The 12581-nt window shown below is 35.8% G+C and overlaps 1 protein-coding gene across 1 annotated transcript in view; it reads left to right on the forward strand.

Annotated features, from left to right (window-relative positions):
* Nucleotides 1–437: 437 nt before the first annotated feature.
* LOC126965062 (uncharacterized) overlaps nucleotides 438–12581 on the forward strand; it is a 28684-nt gene continuing 16540 nt past the window's right edge. The window contains exon 1 of the mRNA XM_050808512.1: nucleotides 438–583. Within this exon, the coding sequence (XP_050664469.1) occupies nucleotides 509–583 (75 nt within the window). The 5' untranslated portion in view covers nucleotides 438–508. The remainder of the gene's footprint in view (nucleotides 584–12581) is intronic.

Here is a 12581-nt window from a genome sequence, read left to right on the forward strand (position 1 = left end):
CCACTCACGCCAGCCTTGCAAACATCTCTCGTAATAGCGTTGACGAGAACCGGAACAATAATAATTGTGTGTCTGAAACAAAATATTTTAATTTTATACGATAGGTTAACATTCATGTAAACTTTCTTTGAATTATTGGTGTCATTGTAGTAAGTTATGTACAAGTGGTTACATATCGCTGAAGCATATTATAGCTATGAAATGTCTAATGATTGGAATAGTTTTAAGTAGCTATATACATCAGATCATATAGCTTTAGAACAGAGACACAAGAACACATTTATTAAATATATTTATTTATAACGTTACAAAATTACTGTCAAACAAAATGATTAAATGATATCATCTCTAATGTTAGATTATCTTACTGTTATTTCAGTATATATTTCATTGTCAACTACTTATTATTAGTCCAAATAGCGCAGAGAGTTGCTCGTGTTTTATGTTTTTAAATTAATTCAATACAGCATTGTATTTACTTGATGCTTTCAAGTTAAATTTTGTAGAGATGGATAGAAATATTTCAATAAGAAATTGTTCAAAATTTTTTACGTGTATGGTATTAGCGATTGGAATAGCCACTGTAAGTAAAACTAATACTTTTTCAGCTAATAAGGGCTTTCGATTAAAAGGATCGATTTCGTTAATATGTCGGACTAGGTCTTACAGCGAGCGGCTGCACTAGCATTGATGTCATAAAATAAGAGTCAAATAGCACGTGGAATGAAATAAAGGCTATTTTTGACCGGGATGTCACAAGCATTTTAGAATTCTAAAATTCTATTTACGGCAAAAAACTAAAGAAACTGTTTAAAAATGCTCGTGTCCTTAGTAAATTTTTAGATAAATTGGTTTTACTTTTGGCATTTCGAATAAGAAAAAAAATATTTAAGAAATAATAACCGAATAAGCAGAATTAGTTAATCTTAAATATAGAACAATATTTATTCAGTATTGCGATTATATATTTTTTTATATAAGAGGGGGCAAACGGGCAACAGGCTTACAGGATGGGGAGTGGTGAGGCAGCCGCCATGGAGAACAAACTCATATGTAACGTTTTTATTATTGAAAGAAAACAAATCTTTAAACTATATTTACAATACAATGACTACATAAAATTAAAACTATCATTACGTGGAAGCGCACCAAGAATACTGGTAGCATTACCACCTTGGATAGCAAGGCTGGTCCGTTGACCGAAATAGCTGCCAGAGCTGGGGTTTCCAGTAGCCTTATTGAGGCGCGAAGATAGTATTTTGAACATTCTCCGCATCTCAACATATTTGCGACGCTTGCTGTCTTCGGCAGTCAAAGCAGCAGCCGCAACATCAACAGACGTAACTTGGACATGAGAAGGAGCCAGCGTGTCGACGCAAGTCGCGTCCCACACTAGCACCCTTCCCCAAGCCCAAGCCACCAGCGTCATTCCATCAGGACGCTTGCCATCGCGTAAACAGCTGGTATATTAAGAGCGGCAAATGCCCTGCGAATGACTTCATTAATGCTGGCGTGACGACTGATAAGGCCTGCCGATCTTAGGCAGGACGCCCAAGAGCATCTACCTGAACGCCACATCTACATTGATGTGGTTCATTCAGTTTTATAACTAGCCGGAGTGATACGTATATTTACAATGTCATGCTGTCAAGTAGCGTTCCAATCGGCGCAGAAGGCAAGGCGTAGCCAAAAGCCCGACTCATTTTGTGTCACGGCCAAAATACGAGCACGCTCTGTTCTGTCAGTAGATGAGATCAAAAGATCATCAAAGGCTGACTTACACAGAAGTGCGTCCCATGCTTTTTGACACTTTAAATCGTCTGGAAAATTTTGAATATTTGCAGTATTTAGCCAAGCATTGTTAGCTTCCTTCAAATACGCAATCTCTGAGTTACCTGGTACATGATTTACAATTCTAAATCATGTACTAGTAACCAAAGGCTGCGCACTATGAACTAAATATAGAAATGCTGGTAAGGCAACGCCCGCAACTTTGCGAGTACCCAAACCACCAAACCGTATCGGTAAAGAGGCTTGAAACTATGCTCGATCTGTAAAAGCGCAATTCAAAACAGCTTCTAGAATATTTTTAAGCGAAAAATCAATCACATCAAGCAAATTTTGAAATTTCCATATCGAGCTAGACCTTAAGAGGTACGTACCTAAATTTTGGAAAAAATAAACAAGTCCGAAGAATAGTTAAGGCCATAATCTGTCTGAAACGTTATTAATTTTTTTAATGTGATCGCTGGAATTGAAACAGGAAATGATGGGGCTCCAAGAAAGTGAAGTGAATTCTTATCCAAAATTAATATTGGGGGCCAGAACATTAAATTTATTGGTAATATCAACCCGTATTAATTTAGATCATTATTTATTTATTAATTACAGGCACTTGAAGTAGTCTTTGAACGCTGTGAAATGGTATATGTGAATCCGAAATATTTTAGTAATGTGACACTAAATGTGAGACGATATTCCCGAAACGGTTCATATAATTTAAATTTAGGTGGAAAAGTACTACGCGCATTAGACAAGAATGTTTCGGTAAGTAACGAATCGAGAATAGTATTACAGGGTATATATACTTAGTAGTTACAGTTATGGTTTGCACCTTTATTTACTACACATTTCTTCGTCTCCACTGTCTGTCAGCGCAATAAAGATCTAAATAAGAAGGTACTTTTGCCATAGAATAGTCTAGAGTTATAATTATAATAGTTTAATAATATTTTTTTAATGTTGATAATTGTAATAAACTTTCGAAGTTCGTTTGTACAATTCACAATTATATTTATAAATCTCCAGGCAAACTTGAACTCGCGCCCCTGCCATGATTCCTACATTGATACGTTATTAAACTCGATGTCGACGGCGATATCTCTATCCGTAGTGGTACTCTTCCGAGTAACAGCAGTACATGCAGGACACACCCAATACGGGCTACATGTATTGAATTTGAGGATATGCATTCAGTGTGGTATAAACCATTACATTTAGTGCATCTAATTCTTTTTTGTGTCACCAGAATTCCAATATTACATGCCCAACACTCTCCAACCATGATTATTTAGCAATAGTATGGATACAGCATTGACGACGAAATAATACAAAATGACTAGAGTCTAATGAGAAGAAGTAGCAAAAAACTCATTGCCACTTTTTGATGTGAAACATCTATAGCCGCACGTAAAACCGATTTCTGGCGTGGCGACGCATGCCGTGGCGACGCGTCGCCTTGTCACAGTAATACCGTCCTCAGAGGCAACATCGAATATAACTATTACCGAAGTCACTGATTAAACGAATTAAGTAGTCACGATTTGAAATAAATTCGTAATTTTTTGTATTTAATGAAAATAAATGTTTATTCAATAAATAGTCATCGTTATCTGGAAAAAAATCGTAATATTTTATTTTATCATTATGACATATTTAGTTCCTATCACAATATATTCTTTTCTGCATATTACTTTTACAAAATAATGTCGATGTTTCACATCTGCCAGGCGTCCCGTGACGCATCACATTTTTTTAAATTAATTTACAGATTTACATAATATGTAATAATATTATAATTACCAACAATATTGGTTTGTTTAGAAGTTTGTTATTCTTTCAGCATATCTTTTTTTTATATATCAAAGGGGGAGAATGGGGAAGAGGCTCACGGGATGGGGAGAGGTGAGGCAACCGCCCATGGACATCCGCAAGAACAGGTGTGTCAAGAAATGCGTTGCCGGGCGGAAAGGTGGGAGTATGCTTTTTTCTTAAAGGTCCCTAAGTCGTATCTGTTCGGGAATACCGCAGCCGGTAATTGATTCCACAAAGTGGCTGTGCGAGGCAAAAAATTTTTAGCAAAACGCGCGGTTGTGGAATACTCTGGCATTCTACGTCAACGTGATGCGGGTGGTAATGTCCGGTGGTGGAATTCGGCTACTGGAATCAACCCGAACAGCTCCTCTGAGCACTCTCCGTGATAAATGCGGAAGATGCAGAGAGAACCCACATCTCTACGAAATGCCAAAGAATCAAGCCGATCGAGATGACATGATGGTCGATGATTCGAGCCGCTCTTCGTTGTATGCGGTCAAATGGAAGAAGCTAGTACTGGGGAGCACCCGCCCAGAGGTGAGAACAGTACTCCATGGGCGGCTGAATTTGCGCCTTATAAAGTTGCAGGCGGTTGTTTTTAGTGAAGCACTGTCTCGCCTTACTGATTACACCAAGGTTTTTAGAGGCCAGTTTGGCCTTCTCTTCCAAGAGACCACTGAACTGACATCGCTCGATATATAGACGCCAAATATGCCAATACAGGCTGTGGCAGTTAGAGGAGTGTTCTCGAATCGAGGAGATACGTCAAAGGGAGACTTTTTATTGGTGAACGCACAACCATCTTCTAAACGAATTTTAATGAAATGTTGAATGCACATATTTTATGACCAAATAGGATATAGGCTACTGTTTATTTTTTTCTTTTTGCTGTTGTTTTTCGTTGAAATTGCCAAATATGCTATATTATAGAATATTTTTTTCATATTCCAGGTCGCTTTAATTCTTGAGGAATATCTTCATAACGAGTATCAGCCGTCGTTCGTGCAATTCAAGTTTGCGACCTGCGACATTTTGAAGTTTCCATATTTTGACATTGGAAAACGATATAATTTAAAATGTCCTATTAAACCGGTAAAATACTTTTTTATATTACATAATTGATACCTTTCTACACCCACGTACATTTTATTTATTTATCCAATAATTTACAAAATATGAACAAATAAAATACATTGTAAAAACCACGGAGGTTTGACCCTAATGCATTATCTTCACGAATCGCACGACGAGAACTGATAGTGTCATCGTACGATCGTGTTCAATTAGGACGACATCTAAGGGGAGTTCCAGTGTTAGTTTAGAGTACAAGATAAGTTTTATTATTTAAATATCTTATAACTAAATATTTTTCAATAACTTATAACTAAATTTACAATACTATGACTACATAAGATTAAATCTATCATTACGTGGAAGCGTACCAAGAATACTGGCAGCATTTCCGCGTTGCATCCGTTAACTGAGATAGCTGCCAGCGCTTGGGTTTCCAGTAGCCTTATTGAGGCGTGAAGATTGTATTTTCAACATTCTCCGCGCCTCTGGGCCCCACGGGAAAATAAATAATAAAATAAAACTTAAGATAAGTTTTACATTGCGATATTGAAGTACCTATACAGAGAGACATGTAAAAGATTCAGTAGAAATAATAAATTTAAGAACGAACAACCTACTTTTTAGGTACATCATATATTTGTTGCCAATTTTTGTTCCACACTAAAAAGTAAATCAATTAAATAACATGTACATGCATATTTAATATTCGTTGATTATATTGATTGTTTTTATGCTATCCGTGCCTATTAATGTGATGAAATGGGAGGGACATCGAATTCTGACAAGGTGCAAAAGTAATGTGACCGTGTTGCACCTAGTATGTATGGCCATTTATTGGTTACTCTTTGAGAGTTAACAGAGATAAATACTCTCAGAGATATTGAGATATTGGGATCGATATTAAATCAAAATTAAGCTAAGCTGTCTGTCTCCACAAGCAAAGAACATGTTAACAAGCAACGTTTAATTGTTATTGATATTCATATTTATGTGAATTTGTTCCCAGGGTTATGTAATGCTTCGCAATTTGACAGTTCTTGCCGCAAACTTTCCCTCTGTGTTTCCATTTGAAAAAGGGCGAGCATATTTGAAGTTTTACGTAACGGACACAGAAGAGACGATGGCCGCGGGATACATTTACGCTTCATTTAAGGGTTTGCGAAGATCGCGTCATTTTGCAACGTAGTACCTATCTAGGTGCAAATATTTTTCAATAATAAATAAAAAAAAATACAAACTTTTATTTCGAGATAACTACGATCCATTATTAGTAAACTTATAATCTGCGCGTGTTAGTAATTATATATATGAAGTAACACATTTATTTTTATTACATGGCCAACATACGGACAGTCTATCGCCTTCAGAAAACTGTTAACGCTGCCTCGTTTTCGGCGGAGTTGAGAAGCCGCTTTTTTGTGTATAACGGCGCTGAAGCTGTCGGCCTCTGCGTGTGCAAACTACAACAGTGATCTGACGGCGTTATTATTCTGGACCCGCAGGGCGCTGTACGATTTATTAGTGTAGCACGCCCACAAACTACTCGAGTAGAGTGTGGATTTTTACTGCTGTCAAACAACGCCCGAATCTGCGCGCTATTACGAAAGTATATTGAAAGTACTGTAACCTACTCACTAAGAATTACATACACACACAAAGCCAGACACACATACACTCACATTTCATTTTTATTTCTTTAATTTTGTTTCGTTTGTTATTATCATTTGTCGAGGAATCACTGACCCCGAAGATACAGTTTTAACTAGTTTCGGGGTCAGAGGTCAACCTCTTTTAATATCACTGCAAAACCGTTTTTCAATGTTAGTATTATTACAATTAGCGATAAAAAGATGTAAAGTGTTATGTAATAAATATTAGTTGAACATTTAGTAATTTCAGTTTTTTTCAGTGAGTATAAAAGAAAATGAAATAAAGTATTATTATTATATTCGCTCGAAATATATGAATGATTATATGTACTGTTATCCTGTGAGTGACGGTAACATGATCATCGAGGTTTTTTATTTTCTTGATTTCGTTTAATGCATTCAAAAACCGCACATTATGACCACCATAAAAATAGAGTGTTTTGACTTTTGTTAGAACAAATTTCTTATCTGCGACAATGTTAGTATTGCTAAATAGTAACATCGATTTGGATAATATTATTTCATTAATATTATTTCATTTCGAACAAAAATAAAAACGATTAGCCTTCATTATAATATCAGTCGAGTTGACGTTTAGTTCGAATTGAAATGTCAAATTGCAAACAAGCTTGACAAATCTTGCACGTAAGTAAGGTAACGATATGTTAGTTGGGGCCATAAACTTAGTATACTACCTATGGAGGGTAGAGGTAAGGAGAATCATCTGTGTATCATGGACTAGTAAAAAAATAAGGACTCCGTGTCACCTTACATAACAGTGTAGCACCAAAACTAGCCGATTAACGTGTAAATACATAGCCCCACGCACACACATTACTACAGGCCGATAGGCGGCCATTATGAGAATTGTCATCGTCTGCGACAGATCAGTTTGCTTCTGATAAAATATTTTAAAAATGCCCTCGTGCGTTGTGAAAAAGTGTAAAAACGATACTATAGAAGTATTTGTGGTCACATATGATTATTTAAGGGAGAAAAAATTGTGTAACTGGTATCCCCCGTAACCGCACACACACTAACGTAACGGTGCTTCACTTGATAATATCACGGCGCGGAGCTCTTCTTTCTTTACTCGTCCGTGCTGTGTATATGTAAAAGTGTCCGTCAAAATGTATTTAATTAGGGTGGCCCCACAGTAGCATCAGGGTGAATTTTAAAATACGTGCCAAATATAAAATAATACTAATCACTCTAGGTGCGCGTTTCCCTATAACTATTCTTTAAGGTTATATTTACTTCATTATTTTGAACAGCGTAAGTTGTTGAAATTTTAAATAATTAACTACTTTAGTCGACATTAATATTAAATTTTTTAACTCGGCATACTTCAATTCGATTACAATTGCTACATTCACCATACTGCATACCGTACCCTGCGCCTACGCCAACGCCATTGTGGAAGATTTTTGAACTGTTATTTACAGCATAAGCTGGACACTTTTGCAAATTTTCACCCATATGAGATGAATCTCCTTGCCTCTACCCTTCATAATACAACCGTAATAGACGAATAGATAATAAAATATTGTATATACACGAATTAGAGCCCGAGCATCATAGGGATTGACCAAAAGCAAAATACTATTATAATATTATAAATTCAGATTATATTTATATATATATATTTATATACAAGAATTGCTCGTATAAAGAAATATATAGATATACAAAAACCTTCTGCGAAACACGCTGCATCTAATGGTACAAGTATTATTCCGACTGTTTCAGTAGTTTTGCAGTACATAGGGCACAGAAAAAGTGTGCACTTTTAGTTAATCGGAACTAATTGAATTTCGAATGTTATATTTTTTGAAACGTTGCAACCTTCTTAGTAATAAGAAAAAACAATTGGAAGGGAAATCATTTGACAATTGTTTTTTATCACACACAAAAGTTCTACGTACGCAATGAAAATGGAATTACGTCGAATAGATTTTCGAGCGATCAATTTTTATGATTTGAAATTTGAAAAGTTCTCTCTTGTATTTTGATTTTGGTCCCTGTTGCACTGACACTCGCGTTTATTTAATGTGTTATTTACAATTATTGAAATTTTTATATTATGCGCAACTCTTCTTTTATTTAAAAAATCTATGTTCTTCATTGCTGCGCCATACCGGATGTACCCAACAACGTCTAACCCTTTGAATGTTAGCAAGTTGAAGGAAAGTCATAACAGCCTCGTCTTCTGAAGAAGTCATGTTGTTGTTCCTAAAAGTAGACACTTAAATGCAAAGTTACGCAGTCTAGATAGACGCGAATACAAGCCTACTATGCTTCGTGTTGTTAATTTTAAAATTAATACATTTATACTTTGTTTTATTAGTATATATAGGAATATCACATAATAATTAGAATCAAGTATTAAGGTTGTTTCTTTACTCGAACAAAATTTTAGTTGAATCATATTATGAACGTATGTTACAATAACATGCAATAAATAAAATGCCAAACATAAGTAACCACGTGGCCGCAGTGAATAAGGAGTTCCGGCAGCGCATGGAATTTTAGCGACATGAATGGCATAAAATGTTTTTCAATGTCTTCTATGGTAATGTATTATTAATAAAAATTACAGTTGTTTCTTCACTAGAGCTGAATTTATGAACTCGACTAACGGTCGTTCCCAATATAATATCTACAGATAGAGTTAAATTACTACCTTCTACTGTAGCTGTCAATAATCTGAAGCTGTCCCAATATACCCGATAAGTCATTCTTATCGAATCTTATATTGGAACGCGTGACTTGCAATTTCAATACAAACTTCTATCGCTGGTAAGAAATACGTGGTCCCATTGACAGACAGCGTGTACAGATAAGGTGAGTTACCGTCGATAAGTTTATTGGGACAGAAAAGTCAACGATAGTTACGATTTTTATCTCAAAAAAGAGATAGACTGAATATTGGGAACGGCCGCAAAGCAATAATAATATTACCTAACATAACATAATATGCCTTAGAATCCGTATATTAGTATTTCCGTCCTACCGAGTCGTTACCACGGAAATGTAAACTCAAGTTTGGTTGTGTACATACGTAGGAACTATGAAAATATATTCGTGTACATACAGTACGACTCCAGCTTAAAAGACCACCCACTGCTTTTAATGACATATTTTCAAAGATTGATAAAACGATCCCAGCCTTGTATGGCCGTATTTACACCTGTGTGTATGTCACCTCCACCTGTTTGCAGCTATATGGTGGGAATTTTTTTATTTTTCATAGTTTGGAACAAGATATGGAAAATTATATAAATTTAAGTTGGTTGGAGCAAAGCTAAAAAGTGATGAAAATTTAAAGATTCGCCTCATAAGTTCGAATTAAAAAACCACAAAAAAGAAAATTACCTCTTGGTTTTAAGAAAAGACAAGATATAGATTATTTGGAAAGAGAAATGACGTCACAGCCGCTGACATCAAAGTTTACTTAATAAAATCTTTAATATTATTTTATTTTTGTAACTTAATAATTTGAACAGTAGTCCAGAAAATCGTTTCTGTGGTAAGTATTTTCATTTAAGTTAAGTTAAATAACAAAGGACCCAAAATGGAAGACTGATACTACTTCTTGCTTTACGTTTACCACGTTTACTCGCGTACATGTCTTGCGTCCAATTAAATATGATATAAACTTATAAATCTAACCGTAATATATAGATATACTTTCCATTTTTCCAAATGAAATATCGTAGTTAATTGTTTATTGATTCTTAAAATAGTTTATTAAACTTTAAATTCCTTTTCATTATATTGTACTGTACATGATGTGCAAAAAATATTTAAAGCCTTAAAATTAGAGTTACCTAATTTCTGTTAATATGTATTCTGTTATAACTTCAGATTCAGGATCCACGCCAACGACTTCAAAAACATTTATTACAACATCTGAAAACCGAATGCCAAAGACTGTCTAACGAAACTACTACACAACGCAAAACAGCACTATTAAAAAATATTAATTATGTAAATTGTTTTTTCTTTGAGATAACTAAAACGTATCCCTAGTTTAAACTAGTTAAACTTGGCTTAGGTCCATCTTAAAATAAACAAATGGAACCTTAATATTAGATCACATTAATATTAATGTAACTGACGATATAATAATATACATATTTGTATAGTATAGTTAATTATCGATAAAAATATGGATTGATTCCAACCCTATATATTTATTATATTGGCAGCTCTGATATTAGTTGATTATGTTGGTACGAAGATTTAGTACAATACAATACAAGCGACATTTCTCATTATTTTCTATGGCACCCCCGTCTCTTGTTTGAACCTAGTATTTAAGTTCTCTTTGGGCGCTGGCGGCAATGGGCAAATTAAGGTATTAACTACCTACCTAAATATTATGCTTTACATTTCGCCTTTCTTAATTCTATTTTTATTATGTTTGTAAATTGAAGCAAAATATATAACCAAATTAAAATGAATACGAAACAGCTTAAAACAACCGTGTGCAAAGACAATCCTGTCGGATGTTCCATTAGTGGAACCTGCAGTGAGATGTGCCCTCAAACAGAAAAGGATTTGTAAGTTTTTTATTTATAGGTCGACACTATATATTGAACAAATTTATTCGCTAGTCTTAGTGGTTTGGCCTATTTTGCTGTACATTATCAATATTACTTATTTTATGTTTTCAGACGGATTAGAGAAAGAATGATCAACATCTTAGAAACATTTCAGGGCGAGTATAAATTAGTGAAGTGTTTCTCTCGTTCAGCAGCAGATTCTAAAATGGCAGTTCCAGAAATCCTAAGACCATATCCTATATTAAAAAAAACTATGCATTACTTATTATTATCCACTTATTATCCATTGCCCCTTTAATTTAATTATAAATCTGCGTATGACTCGTATTCAAAAGCTGTTGACTTAGTTTGGGGTCCATTGCAAATCTTGTTGTACATAAAGCTATTTGTATTTTTTGTATATTGAAAGAAATTGTATCATTGCTGTAGTAAGTAGCCAATAACGGTGCAGTTCTTATGTACGCCAGTTACATATCCGAACTGTGCTGAATATTTCGCTTTTAGTTCACCGTGACGTGAGGTAATAATGTTGCTATAGACAGAAGGTTTTATAAATATTGTCACCTGAGTACCCCGGAAGTAAGCTGTTTCTACACTTTAGTTGTTCTTGTGACTACTACTACTTCCAGCCAAAATATTAGTGATGATAATTGCAAATGAACTATTTATATCAGTTATTTTCTTACTTGCACAACAATCGATCAATAGATAGATATTACTTCTTACTTTGGTTTATCCGTGGAAATTACTGAAATCCACATAAAAGAAATAGATACTTTTATGCGGATTGCTTTCAATTTCTCTATTATCCTAATTACAAACTAAAAAAATTTTTCTTTGCATATTCCACTTGCACCAAAATCTACAATGAATGATGACGTGTTTAGACTCGATGTTGTATGGATCACTGTTAACTGTGGTACAGACGCCATTAAGTGTAAGTTATTGGATTTGGAAAGGGAACTGGCTGGAGTTGACAACGCAGCCTTTTGCCCTGTACTTTCCCCGGGGCGTAAAAAGAATAGGGGAGTCCATGGGTGTCGTTAGAGGTGACTAAGGGCTTTTTAGAAGTGGGAGAGTCACGCTGCCGTCTTTTGACGTCAGCACAATAGGGCCAGACTCGTCCGGGTTAATTACCACACTCGCACAGAATACTGGCGTGAAGAAGCGGCCTAGTGCCGCTATGTTTCGCATAGGTTAGTGTCGAGGACCGGTACTCTGTTTTCTTTGGACGTCAGAAAGTTGAGCGGGCCGGATGGTATTTCTCCAATCGTGCTTAGAACGTGTGCCGCTGAGTTGCGGTTGACGCGTTTATTCCGGCACTCTTATTCCAAAGGCGTAGCACCCGACTCATGGAAGTCAGCCCTTGTCCATCCGATCCAAAAAAAAAGGAGACAGTTCGGATCCGGCAAACTACAGGCCTATTGCTATTACCTTCTTGCTCTCCAAAATCATGGAGAGCATAATTAGCCGCCAGCTCTTGGTATACCTAGAGGGTCACCAGTTGATCAACGACCGACAATACGGCTTTCGCCATGGTCAGTCGGTAGGTGATCTTCTGGTATACCTAACACATAGATGGGCGGCGGCTATGGAAAGCAAGGGGGAAGGCCTGGCGGTTAGCCTGGATATAGCGAAGGCCTTTGATCGTGTACGGCAGAAGGCGCTCCTCTCAAAACTTCGTTTGGGCTTCCCG

The sequence above is a fragment of the Leptidea sinapis genome, chromosome 1 (genome assembly GCF_905404315.1).
Source record: "Leptidea sinapis chromosome 1, ilLepSina1.1, whole genome shotgun sequence".
NCBI lineage: Eukaryota > Metazoa > Arthropoda > Insecta > Lepidoptera > Pieridae > Leptidea > Leptidea sinapis.